The sequence below is a fragment of the Chiloscyllium punctatum genome, chromosome 3 (genome assembly GCF_047496795.1).
Source record: "Chiloscyllium punctatum isolate Juve2018m chromosome 3, sChiPun1.3, whole genome shotgun sequence".
NCBI classification, from domain to species: Eukaryota; Metazoa; Chordata; class Chondrichthyes; order Orectolobiformes; family Hemiscylliidae; genus Chiloscyllium; species Chiloscyllium punctatum.
The window spans coordinates 90440599-90467051 of record NC_092741.1 but is presented as its reverse complement, the minus strand read 5'-3'; the positions used below and the strand labels follow the sequence as shown (position 1 = coordinate 90467051).

The 26453-nt window shown below is 42.7% G+C and overlaps 1 protein-coding gene across 2 annotated transcripts in view; it reads left to right on the top strand.

Annotated features, from left to right (window-relative positions):
* Positions 1–26453, top strand: part of arhgap18 (Rho GTPase activating protein 18) — a 138193-nt gene that overhangs the window by 19011 nt on the left and 92729 nt on the right. Inside the window, exon 1 of one of the 2 annotated variants that reach the window (XM_072556034.1) lies at positions 25556–25707. The exons of the other annotated variant lie outside the window; for it this stretch is intronic. Coding sequence (XP_072412135.1) covers positions 25592–25707 — 116 coding nt within the window. The 5' untranslated portion in view covers positions 25556–25591. Of the gene's footprint in view, positions 1–25555; positions 25708–26453 lie in introns of those variants that run through there. 2 annotated transcript variants of the gene reach the window in all.

Here is a 26453-nt window from a genome sequence, read left to right as displayed (position 1 = left end):
CACCCTATTCCAGTCCCAAGCCTCCAACTTGGCACCACCCTCTTGACCTGTCTATTGTCTTTCCCATCTATCCGCTGCACCCTCCTCTCTGACCTATGACCTTCTCCCCCACTTTCATCTACCTATTGCATTCTCAGCTACTTTTCCCCAACCCCATCCCCCTCTCAGTTATCTACTTCCCTAGCCGACAAGCCTCATTCCTGATGAACGGCATTTGCCCGAAACGTCGATTCTCCTGCTCCCCAGATGCTTTCCCTCACTTTCTCCCTGTTAACAACCTAGTCAGTTAAAACATTTTGTATCCCATTACATATTTTGGGATTTTGGCTGTGAAGCAGCCTAGAAGTCTTTTGCTGTAGCTACAACAGGACGGCACAAGCAAGGAAGTAATGACTTGCAACAATATCATGACTGATGGCATGTGGGCTCAGTGGTTAGCACTGCTGCCTCCCAGCAGTGAACCAGGATTCAACTGCACCCTCAGGCAACTGGCTGTGTGGAATTTGCACATTCTCCCATGTCTGTGTGGGTTTCCTCCCCTAGTCCAAAGATATGCAGGTTAGGCGAATTGGCCATGCTAAATTGACTGTAGTAACTAGGGATGGGCAGGTTATGGGGATTTGTCATGGGAAAAGTAGGGTAGGGAGTTGGGTCTTGGCTCTTCACAGAGTCAGTGTGGGCTCAGTAGCCTGGTTTCACTGTGCAGGGATTCCATGGCCGAATGTAGAGGTATCAGCACTTGCATGTTTTTTTAAACTATATTTAATCGTATTTAGGGACTTCAAAACATTTCAGAGAGATTGGGCCTTTAAACTTGCAGTTCTGACTGAAGTCCTGTTCGTGATATTACCCATCCGCTACTTGATGTCCAACCTGAAATGCCGATGGGGCACAGGTCCCCATTTTGCATCAACAATTAGCCTCTTTCCAACTTGACAGTTATTAATTGGCTATCTGATACTTGATTACACATTCTAAGAGAGGGAGAGTGGGAGACAGTGGATTTTCCATTGCACCTCTCTCATCCACCACTAAACCCACCCAGCATTAATTCCAGTCTGCAGTTGACATAAATCAAAGAACTGCGTATGCTGGAGATCTGAAACAAACAAAACAGAAATTGCTGGAAAAACTCAGAGTAAGCAATTTAGTTCCATTGAAAGGTCACAGAGTTAAAATATTAACTCTATGCCTCCCTGCACCGATACTGCCTCACCTGCTAAATATTTCCAGCATTTATTGATATGTTTCAGGTTTACAACATCCATGTTACTTTTTTCTTTTCGAACAGATTAAAATGAGTAAAAGTGCCATATTTACAGAAGCAGGTTTGAATTGTAGATTATTTGTAGGACAAAGTATAGTTCATAAAATAGATGGGAGGAAAATACACAAGTTTTTAAAAGAGCTATAGTATTTGAATCAACCTCTTCAGACATGTTATGCCAGATTGGTGATGTAAGTAGGACTTGAGCTCAGGTATCCTAGCCTGGAAGTAGGGGCACTATCACTGCCACACAAGCCTTTCAAAGGGCTATGACAGATATTTTTCATCATTCAGTTCAGGTATGTTATGATACACCTCAGATGCAGGTGAGACTTAGAATATAAGAACATAAGAACTAGGAGCAGGAGTAGGCCGTCTGGTCCATTGAGCCTGCTCCGCCATTCAATAAGATCATGGCTGATCTTTTCGTGGCTTTAGCTCCACTTGCCCGCCTTCTCGCCATAACTTTTAATTCCATTACTGTCCAAAAAATTGCCAATCTTAGCTTTAAAGACATTTACTGAGGAAGTACCATTCACTGGGCATGGAATTCCACAGATTCCCTCTGGGTGAAAAAGTTCCTTCTCAATTCAGTCCTAAGTCTACTCCCCATAGTTTTGAGGCTATACCCTCTTGTACTATTTTCAGCCACCAGTGGAAACATCCTCTCTATGTCTATCTTATTCACTTCATAGTTTTATATGTTTCTGTATGATACACCTTCATTCTTCTAAATTCCAATGAATATAATCCCAGTCTACTCAGTCTGTCCTCATAAACCCACCCCCTCAACTCTGGAATCAACTGGTGAACCTCCTCTGTAGTCCCTCTAGTGCCAGTACATCCTTTCTCAAGTAAGGAGGCCAAAACTGCACGCAGTATTCCAGGTGTGGCCTCACCAGCACCTTAAACAGCTGCAACATAACCTCCCTGCTTTTAAACTCAATCCCTTTAGCAATTAAGGACAAAATTCCATTTGCCTTCTTAATTACCTGTTGGGCCTGCTAACCAATCTTCTGTGGTTCATGCCCAAGGATACCCAGGTCCCTCTGCACAGCTGCATGCTGCAATTCTTTTTACCATTCAAGTAGTGGTCCTTTTTACTGTCATTCCCGCCAAAATGGATGACTTCACAATTATTAACATTGCACTCCATCTGACAGACCTTTGCTCGCTCACTTAACCTATCAATGTCCCTTCGCAAAGTTTCACAGTCCTCTGCACACTTTGTTCTACCACTCATCTTTGTGTCATTTGCAAACTGTGACACACTGCTCGTGGTCCTCAACTCCAAATCATCTGTGTAAATTGTGAAATAATTGCAGTGCCAAATTTCTACAAAAGAGGCAGGTTTCAGTTGGGCTGCACATCAACGAGGAACTGGTTTGAAACAAAGCTAATTCACTTTATAACCAGCAGAGGGAGAAAACATTCTGACTGTCAATAGCAGTGAATGTGATCATGCTCTGAAAATAGCAAACTCTAATGTTAATCTACATTAATATAAACTGACAGTTTGCAAGATTAACAAATCTCTCTCCCTATTTTCGCTACTTTTCTGTGCATTGATTGTATATTTTTTTCCTTTCTTTTTAGGGCAGCGTATGTCCTCAACTTCCTGTTTGTAGGCTATGACTTAGCAAGGGCCACGATAGCACTGTGGTAAAATCTAAAAGAAAACTTTGCAACACAGGAACACAGGAACACATGCAAACATACACAGAGAGTTAGAATCAGAAGAAAAAAAAGAGCATTTGACTATTAACAACTTATATGCAAACCAACAATCAAAAGCTACAGATTTAATACTGTCCTTTTCAGAAAGAATAAGTCCAAAAATGGGCTTTAAAATTAGCTGTCTGGAAATTGACTTGTGCAGTAGCAAGCAGTTGACGAGTTGTAGGCTGTTCCTTCACTTTAAAAATCTATTCAAAAATCTTTTGAGAAAGATCTGCTGAAATGTAGGGTCCACTTCACTGTTTTAATGAAAGAAAGTTTCACTTGCAAAGCACAAACACAAGTTGTTGGCTGGTTGCAGTATTGATGTTCAGTAGAAGCTGTTACTTATGTATTGAATGCCAGGAACAGCGTGTTCTCATTTCCACCTCCTGTATTGCACCTTTGTGTTGTAGCTCAAAAGTGCGTTGCAGACTTTTGTAAAGAAAACTTCATTTGAATTAAGACAATCTTAGAAATTACTTTTGAAATAGCTATGATACAATCAAAATTGAATTATCTTTGTTTCCTTGGTGCCTAATGCCTAATCTATAAATAAACTGATGTTATTGAAAAATCCAATAAATATTTAATCCAACTATTTAGTACAAACATTTCATTCCTCAAGCACATAGGGTGTCTGGGTTAACATTAAGCTATTATGTTACAACAGAGGAGCATTCTTTCAGTCATCTGAGGTAAGATAAGAGTATAAATTCTTTTTGACCTCAGATTACATGCTATAATACAGTAATTATTTCATAAGCATACTTCTTAAAGACATACTGACATACTAATTGTCAACCATAACACACAAATGTTTATTAAGTCGTCCTTTACTCCATTCATGACACTGCTGCTGCCCCTGACAATGAAATTTTTCTCACTATCCCAAGCTTCCACCTTTTCAATGCTGACATGTTGCAGTGCAATTGCAGCATTCTTTAATTCCCTTTTTCTACACCATTGTCCAGCTTCACAAATACACTCTCCACATGGGTTAACAGTTTATGTGCATTCCATTTTCACATACTCATACACAATGCACATACAGGTGATCCCCAATTTACAAAATTTTGACTTACCAGCACTCGTACTTATGAATGCTATTTTGTATTGTGCTGTATTGTGTACAAATCTTAGGAACAAACACAAGAACGGAACCTGGGACTGCCTGTAGCTTGTTCCTCCTGCAATGGTCATAACAAATGCTTACTAAATGATTGCTGTGTCCATGAATTTGAACTTGAACTCAATATGAACTTGCACTTTAGTACCACCCACTATGTCCCACCCAACTCTGCAGCAACCAACTCTCCTGCAACTCTTTTTCCACTTGAATTACCTTTCTGTAGCTTTCAATACTTTTCCAACTGAACTCCAATGCAAACTTCATGTGCTATACCTTACATTTCTTGTCAATGTCCACGGCATTCCAGTTTGAAGGTTGTCTTTAATTAGCATCAGACTTAGAGTTATGTATTCCTTTTTCTCTGTTTCAAGAAGTGCTAGAATTTGCTCTTGTTGGTATTTGATTGGAAAATATTGACATTTTGTATGTGGTTTCTTCAGGCAGCTGAGAGGTAATGTCCATCATCAGGATCTTATTTTTTGAAATTGGCAAAGTGGCAGGTTTCCAGAATTTCCTGGTTACATTTTGAATTGTCTGAATTTGCAACTTTTTAAAAAAAATTTCTTCATCCTCTCATGCAGAATTGTTTTAATTTCCCTTTCATAATATGTTTCCAGGTGGAATTTTTCACAGCCTTGAGTGATGTGGTCTATTGCAAAAAATGTTGTGAGAATATGGATAGAATGACAAAAATGATATCAGGAACTCTAATTGTCCCATTCAGGTTTAAACAGTGAGTTCTAAATTTTGCTAATGAGTGGTGATGAACTTACTTTCATGTATTTGCATCTCACTATGAGCTCATCTCACCTCATTTCTGTGCAGCTCCCGATCGACCCTCTTTTGTCAAAAAAACCTGGTTGTCAGCAATTCCTGACAGGAAAGTCAGGTGGTTACCCGGAGGCAGCGGCTCACCACTCGCTTCTCTGGGTCTTCAGCCAACTCCACCTTCACCTTCACTGTTTTTCAGCTCAATCTATGGACAATGTCCTCTTCTATCTTCAGACACATCTACCCACATATGTAGGTATTGCCAAACTACCAGCCCCAGCACAACATCACGACTCCTTTCAGAGCACTGACACATCCTGTCAGGACTTCACTTTGGACCTCAGTGACAATTGTGACTTGCAGGTTTCTGCAATGTCATATTACCCACAGGGGTACACACACATAGAATGCATCTTAGCTTACTTTAATAACTTTGCAGTGATGTGGAGGATGCCTGCCTGTGCCTCTCTGGCTTGCATTGCTCTTTAGCGGAGAGAGAGAACCGGACCCTGCCACTATGCAGAACACTGAACAGTTAATGGGGTGGAAAAGTTGCTTACAGCTCCAGGGTATGTGCCAGCAACAAACAGACTTCAAGTGCTTCAACCAAATGGCCATGATTGAAAGTCAAGGGGTCCAGGTACTCGGAGGGTTGAGGGGACTAAGGTCAGTCAGAAGGTGCAGCTTCAGCCTGTCAAGGGTCCAATCTGATCTCAGTCCAGGGGACTATCTATGATTACTCAGGCTCTCGGTCCATCCAGAGTCTGGGGATCAGTATCTTTGCAGACTAGGCACTGGGCCACTGTCAGTCCCGAAGGATAAGTACAATCAGAAAAAGACATTACTTATAGCTTTTCACTAAGCCCAGCTCAACAGGAACATCCAGATGCTGCTGCACATCCTCAAGAGGGAGAAGTGGCAGCTAACCTCTCCCAAGGTGGCAGAGGATAATGAGCTGACCCTGCACCCACAGGCCTCTCTGCCATTATCTTCAGCTGTCGGAGAACCCCTGAGGTGGAGACTAAGGATGTCCCAGACTGTGGTATCTGCTGGAGCAGGACTTGCATGTGGAAGCCCTGGCTGGCCAATCTATCCTGGTTCCTGTCAAGGTTATACTGGTGCCCCAAAGCTTTATGCCAGCAGCTTCCTCCAAGTAATAATTGGGAATTTGAGTGGCATCTCCCACTCTTTAGCCCATAATGCATCGGGCTGTCACTAATTTCATTTTCTCCAGATTTCATCTATTTATATCTCTCCTCATGATGAGGAGAATCAAGCAGCTCAGGCAGAGAGATCCTCCACCATTCCTAGCTCCCCTGAAGTATTGGATGCTCTGGAGCGCAGCCCCAGTGCTCCAAAAGAGCCCTAACATAAACATGCCCAGTTCATCAACTTTGAAATCCATCAATGTCCTGCTTATCCATGTCCATCAATGCCAGATTTTGGAGATCTGCACCAGATATCCTGGATGTTGCCATGATGTTTACTGACTGGAGCATTCACAGAAACCTGCCTCCTTCTAAGGTCCTTGGGCAATACAGGGTTGGCTACTGGGAGACATAATATGTTTACAAAACTTTTAGAATGATGCAGAATGGTGATATGTTGCTGTCCATCGCTTCCACCAGGTCCATTGTGGATCAGACCAGAGAACTCCTTAAGATGAATGTTTGATATCTTCCCTATCCTGGCAGGTCATTGCAGTATAACCCGGAAAGGATATGTTACATCATTGTGGCATGCTGTGCCCTTCCCAACTGGAACTAGCAAAGGAAGAATTGTCTTGGATGCAGGCAAAAATGGCTGACTGAGAGTAATCTTCTAAGGACATTAACTGGGAGGGACATCTAAGTGACTATTATAGAGCAATGTACTGTTCAGTGAGAGAGAACAGACAGAAGCTAGTCTGTCACTTTCTGTTGGTGCTATGGCAACCACCAGTAAATATTGGGGTCAATCCACAGTGGATGTTGGCCTGGTTATTCCTGTACATCTTGAACTTTTCTCTTGATTAATATTTTCTTATTGCATACATGGTATCTTTGGCTGATCTACCTTAAAGTATCTCACCATTTGGGAGAATGTGAGTAGTCAGTAAAACAGGGGAGAGAATTCGTGTGGAGCTGCGGTTTAAGGTTTCTGTCAGTAAGTATTGTGCAGTGCAGCCCCTCATGGCAGGCAGCGGATTGGGAGCAGGTCTGAGGCACCTCCTTTTCACCCTTTCATCATTGGGTTAGCCTTCAACATTTCACAATTCACGTACACTGTTAAATTCCTGGCCATCCTGTGGGACAACAATTAATCTGAGCGATGCAACATTTCGTGTGGCTTCTTTCAGCAGATCACTGTGCTAAGAAGGAGATTGGAGATGTGAAGTTCCCATTGTGCACCACCTAGTGTTGAATAGCTGTGCAGTCCATTGAAAAGCTGAAAGACAGAGTGAACTGTTGCCTGCAGACAAGTCCAGCATCATCACAGATTCTATCCATGCACTCACAGAGTGGCTGTATGTGTAGATGGGTGAGACAAGGCCAGCCCTTTTGCTATCCCTGCACATTGCTTTCAGTTTCAGGGTGAGCAACATGAAAGTGTAATTCTTTGACAACAATCAACAACACAACAGTTTAAGGATCTATGATATCTGACGTTATCTAAAGTCAAGGAATTGTTTGTTTGTGAGAAATGACCCATGCTTAACCTTTACAATTTATTTAAACCTTGAGAAAGTCTGAAGAAGCTGCTTGTGTCTCATGTGGTCCCAAAATGTCAAAGAGTGGAGAATAGACATTTAACAGTCTGAGTGAACACATATTTACAAAAACGTACAGGATTATTTATAATAAGTTGCCACCCAATTAACCTATCTGCCCTCAGCAAGGCACCAACTTCTTCCCATTCATCCCATTGCATCTAACTGCAGTCCCAGCTTCTGTAGCTGGACTGGCGAGATCCTGATCTGTGACTGGTCCTGTTAGCCTGGATAACTCAGCTGGTCATTGCTGAATTCTATGGGCCTACAGGACCCAGGCCTGCCATGGGAATTCTGCCCAGATACAAGCTCATCCTTCTCAATTTGGACTTCCTCAGACATTGGCATCAGAGGCCGGGGGTGGTGAGGATTGGTCTCCTCTGGAGTGTCCTGAGAGGAGGTTTCTGCGATACTGCGTCTGGCTGTTCTCCCTTTGGGTGCCTGCCGGCACCAACCTGTCTCCCTGAGAGGGAAGAGTACCCGGAATGAGATCGAGAAGCCTTGTCACTATTCATTACCAATGTCTGGCAGGTTGGAACATGGGTTTGTGTGCATATTCACCAGGCACTGAGTGCACTGGACCTGCGTTTCCATGGTGATTGACAAACTGTCAATCTCTCAGAACCAACATGATGCACTCATTCATCCTTCAATCCAGTTTACTCACTGCCTCTGCCAAACCTGCCTGTGTTCCTGTGCCTGTCTATGCATTTTGATGATTAGTGACCAGGACCATTTGATTGTCTCCTGCCTGGAGTTCAGGAGGTGAATGGTTTCCAGCAGCTCTGTCAGTGCCAGTGGCCTGGGGCTTTTCTTCCTTGACCAGCTGAGGAGATGTGGCAACCATGCACGCACTGGATGTGCTTCCGACTCTAAACGAGAAATAGAACTGAATGAGGCGACTGTCTCTGAGTTGGTGGAGGGTATATGTGAAAACCTTGCTCATGCATCCTGTGAGGGGTACATGGCTCTCTCCTCAGAGGTGAAGGTTGAGTTAAGGGTCATTGGTGTCTGTTTTCTCTCAGTCATTTGTTGGGTCCTATTAGTGTACCTACAGAAGAGAAGTGAGTGGATTCATTGTGAAAAGAAGCAAAGGATTTTCAGGATGAGAATGAGATAGCACCAGCATTAACGAGGGAGCTGAACAGCACAACACAATGAAACTCACTCAGCTGGTTGCCCATGGAAGTCACAGCATTCCCACATGAACAGTCACACTCTTGTTCAGCCAGCTCCAGAATTTTCTTCTCATATGGGATGAAGAACTTAATGTCCACCATGTGCTGCTGGTCATCACCCTCTCACCCTGATTATGTGACATTTTCTTCCTGCAATGAGGCAAAGGAAGGGACTGAGTCTGATTGAAGTGCTTGGAAGAGATGGTGAAGTAGGGGCAGAAGGACTGGCGACACGTCCCCAGTGAATGAATAGAAAGTGCAGAGAACAGGGAGGGTTAGTAGTTTGTGGAGATAAGGTGGGTGAGAGTCATGAAATGCAGAGTTAGAGTGAATGATGGTGGCCCTGAGAGCAAGAGGTAGCAGAGACAAATTGGTGGAATCTACCATTACAGAACACAGAAGCTCACCAAACCTCTTTTGCTACCTCTGGGTGTTTAGTTTAACCTGGGACACCATACTGACTTAGGCCTTTATCTCCATCAAGACTAGCTCACCATGGTGGTATAGTCGTCTTTGGTAGTCTGGAGGAAACAGCACTGCCCTTCCTGTGACTTCCTCGGAAGCCAATACCTCCAGTTCCCTGTCAATGAAACAGCCCCTTTCGCCCCATTTTGCCTGATTGGTGCAGCAGAGAGTGAAGGCGTGTCCCTGACTAACAACGCCTGGAATACCTTGGAGCTAGGATTGAAATTTGGCACCAGTGGCATGAATGTTCCAAAGTCTTAACTATGGCAAGCACATCTACCTCTCCTGTCATGTGATAGCACAAGTCAAGTGCAGGAAAGACCAGTTGCATCGTTAAAGAGCTGAAAAACAGACAAATGTATAAGACTCAACATGGATTGTGGCCATGATTTCTCTGGTAAATGACATTTTGCCAAAATTATTCAATTCAGCGTCTTTGCCTGGCATTGCTGAGGGGCGGGGGGGATCTTTTTATATGGCAAAACAATATTGTGCTTTTCTGCCAAGCAGTTTGTAAATTGTTAACCCATTCATTGACATCTCTGTAATTATCAATCACTTTGTTCCTCTTTTGTGAATGTCATGTCACAATGCCCACTTATTTTCAATGTTTCATTTTGACAGAGTCCACAATAAAGCCATGAGATGACCTGCTCTCTCTACTGGCGCTGATTATTTCCAACGCACCTTTTATTTTTATTTACATCACTTTGCCCCTCTAATACTAAGATATAGCTCAAAACATTGTTTTTTTTTAAATTGAGCTCTTATATAACTATGTTTCAGTTGTGATAAGAATGGTGCTTTCAAATTATGAATGATTGTTTATAGCGCTTCCATTTAGCTCTCAAAATTATATTGAAGATCAAATGTTAAATGCTGATGCACAATGGGGGGGTAACTCTGGAAATAAACACTTTGAGGGGTACTCCTTAGAAGTGCTCTTTTTACTCAAGATTTTTTTCAAATTGCATAGTGGATGACAAAGGCACTTTCAATGAAGTCAGCAAACTGGATTAGTATCTAGCCACAGATGAAATAAATAATTTTTGTGGTCTTGGTGTAACTTAAGTATTCCATCTTAACAAATAGCCAATCCGTGAATATAATTTTTGTCCCAGCACAGCGAGGGAACATTTCTTCTTTCTAAACATTCAGTGTTCCCATAACAGCAAAACTAACTTTTCATTGGGACTTAAGAAGCAAAAGAGGTCACCTTGACCTATTTTTAAACTCTATGTAACTACAATAAGACCTCCAAGTGCAACCAAAGGGGAGAGACTGCAAATACCTTTGTTTCAGGTGCTGGTGCACAATTGGTTCAGCACCCTGTGTCAAATATATTTGCATTTGGCACCAGGGAAAGTAATACAGTAAATACTATTTTCTTTATTGTTAAGAATATGACATTAGAAAGAGTCTTTTTGAATTTAAAAAGTACATCAGAGTTGGGAGGTGGGTATGGTGAGAGAGCTTTTGGGCAGCCAATGGGCAAAATGCACCAGCCACCCATTTGCCTACATATAGACCTCAGAAGAGGAGCTATTTCATATTCTTGAACTTACTTAAATAAAAGCAGTGAGTTGTTGGCAGCTCGTAAGTGTTGATCAGTACAACATGAGACAGCTGGCTGTAAAGTAATAGTGTGCAAACCTGGAATGTGATAATGCAAGGGCTGCAGAAGCTCAAATTCTATCCTCTCTGCCCAGAGGAGCACTCCTGTTCCTCCTGATTTCACAATAATATTTTCAAGCATAGTCTTTGAAGGTCTTTTAGTCAGACTAGTCAGAATTTGGAAGGCCACATGAAATGACCCCCATTCTCAGATTAAATGTGGTTGTTGATTGTTTTCCCTGCTCGCTGGCAAGCCCTTCCAAAAAATAATAGTAATTGCAGCAAAGGGATTAGTATGTCAATAATTCTGCCAAATCCATTTTGAAGGCATTGCTGCCATGTGAAACATAAGGTCTTTTACTTGGAACTGATTTGTCTCAAATTGATGGAAAGAATATCGCAGTAGATTGGAAACAGTGCAGGTCTGTCTTAAATATAATAATCCCTCTTGCTTTAAATGACCTAAACACCCAAGTCCCTAGAGTATGTCAAAACATGGAAATAATCACACCAATCTTCATGTGCGTGTAATACAATGTACCCCCCGGGAATGAAACGTTTCGAGTGGAATTAAGTTAGGTTCACCTTCAAAAAGTAAAAAGAGCTAGGAATAGCAACAATATGCAGACATCACACTGAGAGCTAGCACCATAGATCTATTTCACATTGTTTCTTATTGCTACAGTCAACACAAACACATTGGTGTGATTCAATTTCTGATTACCAGTTCCACTCACAACAGCAGATTTGGCAGTTACTGTGAGAACAACAAATGCTGGATATCACAGTGGGTCAGGCAGCATCCATGAAGAGGGAACAAGCTAATGTTTTGAGTCCAGATAGGCATAGGATCTCATTACGAATGGCAAGACACAAGGAGGCGAGGGTTAAGTCAGAGCCAAGTGAGAGAGAGAGAGAGCAGCCTCTTCAGACATCATAAAGGTGAAAGAACTTGCAATCACAAACATTGCTTATCACTCTGAAGTGGGTCTACCCCGTAACTTGAGAATTGTGTCCCTTGCTTCGAGACTCCCTTATCCAATTGTGCATTGCACAACAACATCTTCATTTTAGATTGGGAGTAGAATTCTGTGGGTAAGCAACAATGATAGCTCCCCTCTTCACATTAAAAGACATACTTCTGCATCAGAGACCTTGCATACTTACTGTTCAGTGTGTGAATATGGTAGTTGTGACAAATTATTTTCCAGTGGTAACTGGAATGTGATGTAAAGTAAGAACTTCAGGTGTTGTTCAAAAGCCCCTTGTCATGACTGTTGTTTTGCTGACATCATGCAGGAACAATTGAGGTCATAAATGTTTTATCTGCATTCTTGAACAATGAATGCCCTGTCAAATGTACAAATTGAAGCCAAAGGGTCTGTTACTACAGCAGAGGTGTGATTATTACAACACTTCAAACTCCAAAGTGTTTACTCTGTCCCCAAAGAAAACAATAGTAACTTACTTCACTTAGTCAGCTATTTTATGCAGTTATTTTACAGTTGACCTGTGATCTGGTCAGTTTCCAATTTCATTTCAGGGCAGGGACTTTTAAACTTCACCTCTGATGCTCGCATATTGTTGCCTCATCCCCATCCTTCAAGTTTCCTTTGAGGTTAAGTGTCCCAGTGGCTCCAGTGACATTGTGGCCTTTCTCCCACTTTCATTGAGCCACATTTTATCACAATTAATGTGCGCACTTTACCCTCAGATCTCATGAGTTTGGAAATACCCATGCCCTTGTTGACCCTACACTCTCCTCATGAATAGATCAGGAACACTGTACATGTATCCCTTCTGAAGCTTCTGGACCCATTTACCACCCTTCTATCTAAAACTGCCACCTGTCGCTATAGCTGTTCTCACAGTAACCTAACATAATGAAGCCTATCCCCAGACTAGGGTTGTCTGCTTTGCCCTACATTTCATGGACTTTATAAGCCTTCTGACCATGATTGACCAAATTCCAGGACTCACTGTGGCCTGCACCCCTAGATTGTCATAGCAGGATAGTCCCAAATGACAATAACCCAATGCTTTGAGTGATCTCTACACAGCACTCCAACTAGCCTACCTGTAATCACTGACTGGTTGTACTTGTCTTGCATGTCTGACTGTGGCCCAATCTCAAAACTACAAGGACATTGATCTCCAGGCTCAGATAGGACCAAGTGCCTAACTGATAGTGGCCCAATCCCCGGACTTAAATTGGGACAAGACTCTTGATGACTGTGGTGCTACCTTGTGACTGAGTATAGTCATAGTCCTCCTTGACTCCACTAAGACCTGCCTCCCTTTGAATTTCACACATGGCGATTTACTTGAGGCAGATGCAAAGCATTTACTGCATAAATTGCTGACATATACCTGAGGTGTAGCATTGTCATGGCACAGTGCCATACAGTGAAATGTCCACCTTGTTGACTGTTCAGTGCTCCATATGTGACAATTGCCTACCTCTCTTCTGTGCTAAAAATCAATCCGAACCATACAGAAGTTGACAGCCCAGAGATCAGCGATGAAGTCTGTGAATGTGCGCTAAGAAAGCAATGTGACATTGAAGAGGCAAGCAGCCTCCAAGTAAGTGCAAAGTGGGTGAGTGCTATTAAAGTAAGCTAAGAGCTATGGGATGCATACTGTGTGTATGCTTGAGATGGGTGTGTGTCTCTGCATTGATGCTAAACTGACAGAAGCAAACTCTAAAGTAAAGTTGAAGAACTGAAGTGGTGTGAGATGTGGTCCAAAAGCAGGCATGAAGATATGGGGAGGCTGGTTGTTTGCCAATGCCAACTTATGTGGATGCAGGGTCGAGGAGGATGGTGGCCATTGAGAACACAGGGATATTGCTGTGAGGAACTAATTGTTTGACCACCCAGACAAACATTTGATGAGCTGTTGCCACCGGTACTTATGCAGTGAATGAATTCATCGAGTTAATCAGTGAAGGTGAGGAGGATTGGAGGTGGATATCCATAAGGTGGGTTGGGGTTTTAATAAAATGCAAATGCATGGACACAAGGTAACTGCCAGTCAATGGTGAGATTCTCAATTTTCCACTTAAGACCTGAGGGGAAAATTGGCAAAAGGTTTCTCACCATTGAGAATGTGACATTTTACTTCTTCAGTCAGGGTGTTTTCCTAAGCTTTTAGTCATTCTCATGTCACACCAAGGAGGGCAAAACTCTTCCCTTGCTTCTCCTGTGCCAAGTGCAATGATACTGTGGTTTTAGGAGGTGCATTTTGTCTACTTTTTTTTATAAAGAGAGGTTGAGACAGACATGCTGAGTGGTCTGTTCCAAACCAATAAAGTAAACAGTTTGTCAGATCTGGGGGTATAGATTTTCTAGTTACAACAATAGTAGCAGCATGAATGGGTGGAGGTATGCTCCCACAGAATCAAGATTTTACTTTAGCTTTCAGTAGTTATTGGGGTTTTGGAAACTGGTTGTGAAAGCTGCTTTATCTCCCTCTGCTACAGCTAAAAGCTGGAGATCTCTCTGTTGCCAGATTTGTACATGAAACAATCTGTTTCACTGAATTTACTTTTGCCAAGGGGGTGTTTATAAGAAGTTACTATCTTGGAACAGTTACTGTTTAGTAGTTAAATAATCTGTTATTATGTTAAACTTTTCAATAAAGTTCTGTTCATTCTTCTTTTTTCTTTTTTTACTATAATGTAAGAATAAAGTGTGTTTTGCTTAAAGCCAAGTAATGTAACCAATCAAATTACACTGTGAACACAGCATCTTACACTTGCCTTTAAATAAGATAAAAGTTAAGGTCTAAGCTATCTCCTTGATATATTTGAAGGGGGTTTAGTCTAGTTCAAAATAGAATTCTGGATTAGTGGTGCTGGAAGAGCACAGCAGTTCAGGCAGCATCCAAGGAGCAGCGAAATCGACGTTTCGGGCAAAAGCCCTTTGGGTCCTTCCAAAAGTACCAAGAAATAAAACTTCAGCCCTTCAAATAAAAAAAACTCCTTTCCAGAATGGAAATGGGAAAAATATTCTCAGCCAGAAACAATGTGTTTCATGTTTATGAACATGCATTACAGACGAACATTCAATTAACAGCTCTGAGCTAATACATTTAATTGTTATACAACCTTACAGAGCTAATGACATGTCGATTAAACTTCTATTGAAAAGTTGCAGCTCAATCCAATAAAACCTCACTAACAACAGGGGAATCCTTAATGGTTCATCTTAATGCTGCTATGTTAGTGATTAGAAGAGAGGAATAATGTATGCACACAAATAAAAGCAAAAAGCTGCAGATGCTGGAAATCTGAAATGAATGCAGAAAATTCTGGAGAAACTCAGTTCTGAAGAGAGTCATACCTGACTCAAAATGTTAACTTTGTTTCTCTCCCAACAAATGCTGCCAGATGTGCTGAGCTTCTCCAGCCTTCTCTGTTTGTTTCATGAACTGAATACTGCCTCACTGGCTGACTCCCTGCATAAACAGAGAATATCCTCTTTCGGATTTGATGTTTGGTAAGATATGTTTGATTGGATGGCCAACCTAAACAAATTTTTTAAGGTCAGTAGAAGATCTGCCATATAGCTCATCAGGAACATATTTAGTTATTTGTAAGAGTGGGAAACCTGGAACGTCCAGCCAATGTTTAGTGGTCGAAAGGCAAGTTGGTTTTGTCTCTCAAAATATTGGAACCGTCCAATGTACCTATTTATAAGGATTTCCTAAATATTGAAGGTGATGGGAGTTTGAGGGGTATGGGAGTGGGAGTTGTGGGGGGGGGGGGATCAGATTTTAGGTCAATCTCAGCTATATGAAGCTGGGCACTAGACTGTGGCTCAATATCTGACCAATGATCTACAGGCCTTTGAGAAATGCAGAATGTGTGAAAATCCCCACACAAACCTGCACCAATGACTTTGTTTGAGGCAATTGGAGGCTGCTGGGTAAGGTAAGGAGCTCACAGATCTGGTCTAGGGTTGTAACTCTCCCACTGTATTTGTGCTGGGGTATGACAGATGTATACCAGAAGGGCGCATTTCTACACGTGTTCAACTTTTGCTTCCTCATGATATAAACTACCTCAACTTGGGGGCCTACTTTAACCAGAAATAAAAGTTACAAGAGAAGGCAAGGGGAAGCTCAGTTCTGCTACCTCCACAGGAGAATAATGGAGTGCTCATTACAAAAGAACAAAGGCTTGTTAATAATAAAAGGATCTGATTAATAGTTTGCTATATTGTGTAAATATCAATGCTTGACTGTGCCATTTCACAAAAGGATGTAATTGCATAGTTTGTGTGTGGCTCTAGTGGAATCTGAAATGAAATAACCTCCAGATTAGCAACTGCAAAATGGCATTTTCAATTGAATCCAACATTATTGTCATATAGTCATAGCATGTTGTTCGGCCACAAGTGAAAATTGGCCATAAGGTGCTTTTCAATCATACTAAGCTCTCCTGCAGAGTTCTATCCGGCACAGGGTACAGTGCTATTGTTCTTGTTGGTAATATTATAGGATTGTTGTTCAACTGGGTGTAACATGAGTTATGTCAGTGACAGGTATTAAAAGTGTATACGTTGTGCTTCTGTTTTTCCTTGTTTCAAGCAGCTGGAAGCAACCTAATTGAAAACTATTTGAGCAGGAAGAGGAAGATGATTTTTACTGGAGTGTCAATGTTTAAGACCACCATGTAATGTGCTATGATTCAAAATTGAAAGAAACAGCGAATAGTGACTTTGTATAACTTTTGAGTTTTAAGAATGATTCATGGAATTTGTCAATACACAATTGATAAATACAACAAAATGTACCAAACTCTTCTGTTCTGTACCAGAAAATTTACAATTTAGTCATTGATCCCATCCTCCATCCAGGACCTTCTTTCAAATTTAATGTAATAATAACTTCAATATCATTTTTACTCAGAAATTTCAATATCCACTCCATCACACAACCTGTTTACTTCCACTCTGAAATGTTGATTACAGTTGATAGTACTTCATCTCAACGAATCTCGTTCATGAACTGTCACTTCCAGCCTTAACTTCTCCAAGTCCTGTCATAGCTGAGAGCTTCCATGAATTAAAATGGTTTTGAAAAAATATATATACTAACCTCAAGTGACTCCCTTGATCATCTGACCATAGATTGCGGCAAGTCCGAGGATAAAACCATCTGTCCTAATATTATTTTTCTGTCTAGTATAAAACAAAGAACTGTAGACACTGGAGACCTGAAGCAAACAAAATCAGAAATTGCTCAAGAATCCCAACAGGTCTAGCAGTATCTGTGGAGAGAAAACAGAGTTAATGCTTTGAGTCCATTGACTCATTTTCAGAATCAGTTTATTTAATGATGACATGCTTATTTCTTTCTTTCTTTGGATTAGTAGAAAGTGAAGTTCCCTGTTTTCACTTAAGAAAACTTTGGGCAGAACCTTATTGAGGTATGAATGATGTGGGCAACAGTGAGATTTGTGGAAGGATCCAACGAGAAGTCTGATAAATTCCGTCTTGACATCAAGAGTGTCTCATTTCATCCATTTTTCTTGTAACAACCAGAGTGGTAAGTTTCTCATTGACAAGGTACCAATTAAAGGAGATTATTGCTTATTAAATGCCTTGTTAATGCTCAAACTTGCTTCATTAAAATTCAATTTCCTATCTTACAAGTGAGCAAACAAGCTATACATCGAGAAAACTCAACAAAGACACCAGAACATGAACATGGAGTCTTCAGCTGTTTGTTCCATGAGGACCTCGATATCGGTTTGGTCCAAGCAGCATCTCAGGGTATGATTCACCAGCACCAGGTGAATGGACCTGCCATTTGCTAACACCTCACAAACATCAAGACATCTCTCCTATCCATCTGCAGGCTGTTGAGGAAGTATTGAATTACAGAATGCATGGCAACTCGCATTGAAAGGCTGCACCAGGGAAGCTGTGAGTGCAGGGATAGGGAGCCAACTCACAGATTGGACCAGGTCACATCCCAGGGCTGCTCACTCAGTCCCTATGAGCTCACACACTTTGTGTCATCCTGCATGCTCACAGTGTCCATGTGCCTTGTCGTGTTTACTAACACTGTCATGGGAAGAGGTCAACAGTCCTCAGCCCATGAGATACGCACCTTGTTATTATACAGCAGTGTGCTAAATCAATCTTATATCTGTACTCAATGTGAAAGCAGCCAGGTCTCAAAGTCAAAATATTGTCAGACCCCAACAATCCAGAATGTGATTTACAGCGTTGAGAACAGCAGAAGCCCATCTGTCTGTTCACTTCTGTGCTTCTAGGTTAGAGGACCGAGAGAATCCCTTCCCATACACAGAGTAGATGTATGACCTCTCTCCATTTTGAATTTGCTGGTGCTCATATGAATACTTGATGCTTTTCCCACATGAAGTACAGCTGAATTGGCCTTTCCACATGTGAACTGGTTGATGTCTCACTAGAATAGTTGACTGAGTGAATCTCTTCTACACAATAAGCAAGTGAATGACCTCTCCTCATTGTGAACTCGCTGGTGTATTACGAGAGCAGATGTCTGCTTGAAGCTCTTCCCACAGGCAGTGCAGGTGAATGACCTCTTCCAAGATAGAACCTGCTGGAGGTTTTCAAAGCCGTTTGAATACCTGAAGAGCTTTGCACAGGACATTGCCCTCACTGAAGTCCATGGAGATACCTGTTGGTCAGAGGTCACAGCACAAGAAAGTCAAGAGCTGCCTCCCACAGTATTCTAGTGAATTGGCCATAGTCAGCCACCTAGGTGGGCAATACTTGGTCAGGAGGTTCTGTGTCTCTGTATTCCAGACAGTGGGTGACAGTCACCCCCACCCTCCTCTAGCTTATCTCTCCACGCTTCAGGCTCACTGCCTTTATGCCTGATGAAGGGCTTTTGCCCGAAACGTTGATCTTGCTGCTCGTTGGATGCTGCCTGAACTGCTGTGCTCTTCCAGCACCACTAATCCAGTGGGTGACAGTCAGTCCTGTGGCTCCATAGCATCCTGTCCAGGACTTGGTGCTAACGTCATTGGGTACCTGTGCAGTCACAAGTCAGGAGTCTGGACACTTCTCATTCAGGGCTGTCTGTTTAAATCAAGCGTGCATCCATTGGCTCCATCCACACAAACAAAGGGGAGACACCAATGAGGAGGTGTGCTAATGTTAGGAGGAGAAGATTCAGAAAATTATTCTTCAGGACTGGGGCAAGCTTTGAGAAAGAAGGGGGCAACAGTATCTGCAAGTGCTATTCAATAAAGCACGAATGGGACTGAGGTAAGGTGGGAAGGAGGATTTATTGACAGATAGGAGCATGCTAGCTTCAAGATGGGAGAGGAGTGTAGGACCACATTTGGCATGGCCATCTCATGAGCCAGGGACTGGGGTTGGATTGGAAGGTGGACAGGTGCAGGATTAAATGGGGACCTGAGGAGTTACAAAGTCTATGGGCTTATGAAAAGAGTTGGAAGGAAGAAGAATTGGAATTTGTGGACACCCCAATAGACTGAGGCAAATGCTGCAAGCTGCTGATCAAAGAGCACTCACTTTTGCCTTCAACCATGTTGCAAATTGCAAGTATGGAATGGGAAAGAAAATGACTATGGCCATATTTGGAGTAGACAGCTCAGTGTCTTAATCTGAGAAGGAGAGGGCTGCAAGATCCCATTTTGAGATGTTTAAAGGGAAAGGATATTACACCCACACCCACACACTGTACAGGCTCAGACCCGCAGATTCCCTAATTCCTGCCTAGCCTGATGCATTACCCCCACTGTTTACTTTGCAGTTCCCAGCCCCAGACATCATTAACTTCTTCATTTCTACCAATGCATTTGAACACAGAGACCACGGCAAGAATAGGGATCTTTCTGGATGAGTGTCAGAAGGACATTATTTATCTTGCTTCCAGATGCTGCAACAGGCTGTCAACACTGACATCAATTCATGGTAAATCCTGGATGGACATGAAGGCATGTCTAATGCTGGAACAGTCTTATTCAGGGCTGTACTGTCAGTCAGGCCAATTGATGGAAGGAGAAAGTGAGGGCTGCAGATACTGGGGGTCAGAGTTGGAAAGTGTGGCGCTGGAAAAGCATAACCGGTCTGGTAGCATCTGACAAGCAGGAGAATCAACGTTTCAGGCACAAGACCTTCATCAGGAATGTGGGGTGTGGAAGGGGCCTGGGAGATAATTAGGAGGGTGGGGGTGGGGGAAAGGGAGCTGGGAAGGCAATAGGAGATATAGGTGGAGAGTGAGGGTGATAGATTGATGCGAAGGGTGGAGCAGATAGGTGGGAAGGAAGATGATGGGTAAGGCAATTCAAGAGGGCGGTGCTGAGTTGGAGGGTTGGAGCTGGAATAAGGTGGGGGGAGGGAAGATGAGGAGACTGGTGAAAACAACATGGATGCTGTGTGGTTGGGGGATCCCAAGGCGGAAATGAGGCATTCTTCCTCCAGGAGTTGGATGGCTTGGATTTGGCGGTGGAGGAGGCCCAGGACTTGCATGTCCTTGGCAGAGTGGGAGGGGCAGTTGAAGTGGTCAGCCACAGCCCTCCTGAACTGCCCTACTTGCCCATCTTCCTTCTTATCTAACCGCTCCACTCTCCACTCCGACCTATCGCCCTCACCCTCCACCTGCATCTAACTATTGCCTTCACAGCTACCTTGCTCCCAGCCCCAGCCACCTTCTATTTATCTCTCATCCCACTTTCCCACCCCACATTCCTGATGAAGGACTTATGCCCGAAACGTCAACTCTCCTGCTTCTTGGATGCTGCCTGACCGGCTGTGCTTTTCCAGCATCACATTTATTGACAATAGATAAAGGTTAAAACAGAGCCATTTATAAGAAAGAGTCAAATAATATACAGTAGATTAACCCTACGCCACCAATTGTCCTCAATAAATGTTTTCTTCCTCTCCCTCCAGTGTGTTCACTGGATTTACAGCTGACAGCCCATTGGCCCTGGAGATTTGGTTGAGCAGCTGGAGCGGCATTCGTATATGGATGGGTCAGATATGATTAGATTCCCTACAGTGTGGAAACAGGCCCTTCGGCCTAACAAGTTCACATCGACTCTCCAAAGAGTAACTCAACCAGACCCATTTCCCTCTGTCTAATGCACCTAACACTATGGGCAATTTAGTATGGCCAATCCACCTGACCTGCACATCTTTGGACTGTGGGAGGAAACCGGATCACCTGGGGGAAACCCAAGCAGATATGGAAAGAATGTGCAAGCTCCACACAGACAGTCACCCAAGGCTGGAATCGAACCTGGGTCCCTGGCACTGTGAGGTTACAGTGCTAACCACTGAGCCACCATGCCGCTTCGAGGCTGAGGCTCTGCTTGGTGGAGGAATCTCCTTGACATGAACATCCAAGGGTCACTCAGGATGGAGAGCCAGGACACCTCTGGAGTGTCCTGGAATGGGCTGTGTGTGGTTCCTCCTCCAGCTGAGTGCTGCCCGGCACTACCCTGTCTCAGTGTGAGGAAGGGGCACCTGGAATGCATGTCACTTCCCTGTGCCCCTGTTACATACCATCTATCCTGAGGACCCAAGACTCGGGGCGGGGAGGGAGGAGTGGTAATGACATGAGAACCTCTCCAGCGGACTGTGAGAGTGCTTGGCCTGGCTCTCCATGGCAGTCTGTGGAGGCAACCAGACAGCCACATGACTCGTTGCACTCCTGCAGTTTCTGGACAACGAGGGCCATTGCTCCCCCACACTCCTGCCTGCTATGCCTAGTCCTCCCTGGGTATGTGATTGTCAACACAACTGGGTCCTCTCCTGCCTGGGGCTGAGCTGGTACCTGGTCTGTAGCAGCCCTCCAAGTACTAGTAGCCTGGGACGTTTCTTCCTCAACCAGCTACAGAGCCAGCCAGCTTGGATCCTTCATTGCCACAGAGTGCAGTGGAGGCTGGGACATTAAATGTCTTCAAGGCAGAGATTGATAAATTCTTGATCTCACAAGAAATTAAGGGCTATGGGGAGAGTGCGGGCAAGTGGCATTGAAATGTCCATCAGCCATGATTGAATGGTGGAGTGGGCCGAATGGCTTTACTTCCACTCCTATGTCTTATGGTCTTATGGTCTTACGAGTGTTTTCCCAGATTCCTCGGTACTCTCTTCCTCAGACATTGAGGAGTTGGCTCCTGGTGGTGGAAATCTGGCTGGTACCTGCAAGTCAAAAACGAATGAAGACCTTGCAGTCAATGGTTAGACAATGCCAACGGGGTTCACGTGAACATTGCAGTGGAATGAAGAATGGCACTTAATCGGATGCTTCAGCACAGGAGCAGAATTTTCTCCTCAAATGATGGGCACCTCTCCCAGGCTCTCTGTACCCTGTGATGGGCTGTTGTCTCTTATGAAGAGAGAAAGGGAGGAATTAAGTGTGTGAAAGTGGGTGGCACTGCAGTTAGTGCAGGTGTACATGAGCGAAACATGGTGAGGTATCTTCAATGAGTGCATAAGCTACCCAGACGTCACACAGGGTTAGTGATATGTGAGACTGGGAGGAGATTTGGGATGAGGAAAGATGTTGCAGGCAACAACATCAGTGATGGAGCAAGAGCCATGGTGGGAGGTAGGTCTAAAAGCAGAGATGGAGTAAGTGTGAGGATGTGGCCCTGACTCTGGCTTACTGGAGACAGTTACTGACCCTCCTATGCAGTGCTGGATGTTCTAGGGGCAGTAGAAATCACACAACACCAGGTTATAGTCCAACAGGTTTAATTGGAAGCACTAGCTTTCGGAGCGACGCTCCTTCATCAGGTGGTTGTGAAGGCCACAATTCTAAGGCATAGAATTTATAGCAAAAATTTACATTATAGCAAAAATACATTAATTTTATGTCGAGTCTTTCATCTCTTTTTTTAAAAGTTACATTCTCAGGTTAACTGTAACAATTGGTGTTAGCTAGACAATATGTTGAAGGTGTTAGCCCCTGGTATTCCCTGTCTGTGCCACAATGTTTAGACTGATTCTAATCTACAAAGTGAGATAACAGACTCTTACATGAATTCATGAATTAAAGTACAAAGTACTTGCAGAGTTATTTGAAAGGTCCATTCAGAAGTCTAATAACAACCGGGAAGAAGCTGTTTTAGATTAGATTAGATTACTTACAGTGTGGAAACAGGCCCTTCGGCCCAACAAGTCCACACCGCCCCGCCGAAGCGTAACCCACCCATACCCCTACATCTACCCCTTACCTAACACTATGGGCAATTTAGCATGGCCAATTCACCTGGCCTGCACATCTTTGGACTGTGGGAGGAAACCGGAGCACCCGGAGGAAACCCACGCAGACACAGGGAGAACGTGCAAACTCCACACAGTCAGTTGCCTGAGGCGGGAATTGAACCCGGGTCTCAGGTGCTGTGAGGCAGCAGTGCTAACCACTGTGCCACCGTGCCGCCAAGCTGTTCTTGAACCTGTTGGTATGTACATTTAAGCTTTTGTACCTTCTGCCTGATGGACAAAGTTGGAAGAGAGTCAAGATTAGAGTGGTGCTGGAAAAGCACAGCAGCACTCTCATCTTGACTCTGTGGTTGAAAAAGATTATAACCCATGTGGGAGGGGTCTTTGATGATGTTTACTGCCTTTCCGTGGAAATGAAAAGTGTAGGTGGAGTCAATGGATGGGAAGTTGGTTTGTGTGATGGACTGGGCTGTGTTCACAACTTTCTGTAGTTTCTCACGGTCTTGAGCAGAGGAGTTGCCTTACCAAGTTATGGTGCATTCAGATATAATGCTTTCTAGGGGGCACCTGTAAAAGTTGGTGAGCTTCGCCAGATTTGTAGTAGGCATTAAAAACATTTTCTCAATTAAGTTTTTTTTTAAAATACAAGACCAATTAAAAGGAATAAGCATTACATCTGTTTCAACTCTGCAAAATAGGTAACAGCTGTTCATTATTTCATTTCTCAGAGGAATGCATGACAAAGCAGAGGCAACCTGTCCATATAAAAATTTACACAAAGTTAACATCATCATCAACTGATGCATTCCCAGTGGCAACACCACTCTAAATCATTTGACTCTCCTTTCATACAGTATAACTGTAGATTTTCACTTTTAATGGTATTCTTGCAAATTATCCTGACGAGTGCAGGTAAAAAGCTCAATAAAATATTTTTTTTTCAGCAATGCACAATCATATATAGCACAGGGTGAAATGTCAGATTAAATTTTAGCTTGATTTAAGTTTTTGTTGTAGATAGAAGGCAGTGTAAATTAGAGTGGCGTTTTACATAACTTTTTCTGTGCATAATAAGTTTGCTAGAGTGGAGACTATGGATAACCTTTCCTGTGTTAGAATTCAAACTGAATCGTTTTCATGCTATGTTTTAAAAATAGAATCATTGAATGGTTACAGTTCGGAGGGGGGTATTTGACTATCATGTCCATGACAACAAACTATAAGAAAAAATTATTTAGTTACACATCTGTGTCCTGCCCAGACCCTTCCCTTCTTTCTTCTCTTTGGGCGCTTGTACAATTCCTTTTTGAAAGCCATGATTGAATCTGCCACTACGACTGTTTCAGGCAGTACATTCCAGGTCATAGTCACACACATCGGTAAATCAATCGTCTTGCTTTCTTTTGATCTTTTGCCAATTGCCTTAACTCTATGCCGTTGTGGTTCTGTTCACCGAGCTGGGCATTTGTGTTGCAGATGTTTCGTCCCCTGTCTAGGTGACATCCTCAGTGCTTGGGAGCCTCCTGTGAAGCGCTTCTGTGATGTTTCTTCCGGCATTTATAGTGATTTGTATCTGCCGCTTCCGGTTGTCAGTTCCAGCTGTCCGCTGCAGCGGCAGATACAAATCACTGTAAATGCCGGAGGAAACATCACAGAAGCGCTTCACAGGAAGCTGCCAAGCACTGAGGATGTCACCTAGACAGGGGACAAAACGTCTGCAACACAATTGCCCAGCTCGGTGAACAGAACTACAACAATGAGCACCTGAGCTACAAATCTTCCCCCAAACTTTTAACTCTATGCCCTCTGGTTTGCAGCCACTTTGCAAATGGAAATGGAAATCTGACCTCGGAGTGTTTGTTTCTGATAAGGATAGCCAATGTATTTCATTCCTGAGTACTAACTTTCACTCCAACCGCAGTAAATTCCATGGAAGGACAATCAACAAAGTCATATAATGAAGCCAGTGCTCTTCAATACTTGGGACAGTTCAACTGTGTATGTCAATACATTCCATTCATGATATTCAATCACAAACTCCTCCAAGCCAGGTCACTGAGTTAAAGCACAACAGTTCCTTTAACAAATCAACTTTAAAAAAAAGAACAGAATAATCTTCATATTTATTGCCAGTAGATTTGTGTCCTTTATGATGGCATTGCCTTTTTAGTTTCTGCTTCCTTCACAATTCTAAATGTTTTTATTTGCATAAGTCAAGAAGAAAATATGTATCAGTGTCAGAAAATACCAAGAAATTCAGTAATGACAGCTCAACAGCTGCAAGCTCTAAGTTCAGCGTCTTTAATTTTACTGCCACTTGCGTGGAACAAGGAAAGCTTTTTTTCAGGCATTAGCCCTACCCACTGTTCAGAATAGCAGGGGTGGAGTTTCATTATGGAAATGATCCATGTTGCCAGGCAAGGAAGGATTTTTATTGCCTTCTCTGTTTTCTGTCGTGTCCAGTTGATCAATAACTAGCAGAAATATGTCTCACTCACTATGGATCCACTGCCTACTTCTCAGAGCGTAGTTTTAACAGGATACCACTTAAATGATGCTTCCACTGATGATTTTGCGAACAGCATAAAGGAGGAAGTGGGACCTTCTTCACCAGGGTAGGAATTTTGTTCTTTAGAGAAAGGGATTACATTCTCGGTGAACAGTTTCAAAGAATCTCAGCACTTTGAAACACACCTGTGTGTTAGTCATATTTCAATATGTCATTACAGTGCAAAGGTTTCAGCTGCTGTGGATAATGACTGCTGATCAATGATCCAAAGCTTTTTAAAAAAGTATTTTCCATTATTTCAGAGGTTGATCCTTCATACATTCTGGAACTGCATGTTGTTACAAAACTAAATGCTGTACATATTTCAGCCACTTTTACACAAGCAAAGGCTGAGCATCTGTTAAACATGTCTGTGATTGTCTTACTGGACTAGAATGTTGAAATGCATTATGAAATCTTCCAACTACCAGATCAAAATTAATTGGAATTTTCTTTTGCCGATAATATATTCTCAAAATTAGGATTTAAGATCAGAAACTCAGCATAATTATTTCTCAAAAAAAAATTGCAGACAAATTGCACATTGTATTTGAATCACAAATTCTATCACATTATACAGTATATCAGGTTTCAGCATTTTTAGGAGATGCTGGCATTTGAGTTGTGTTTGCTGTTGCTATATTTAAGTATCATCGCCGATCATGTCTACCACAAATTTCAGTTGGCTTTATTTTGTTTTGACTCAAGATAAACATTTCAGCCTTTATTTGTTGATAGTTTTGTAGGATTGCTTTTCACAAACATCAAGTAATGCTCTGAGCTTACAATACTCCTATTCTTACGTGTAACACT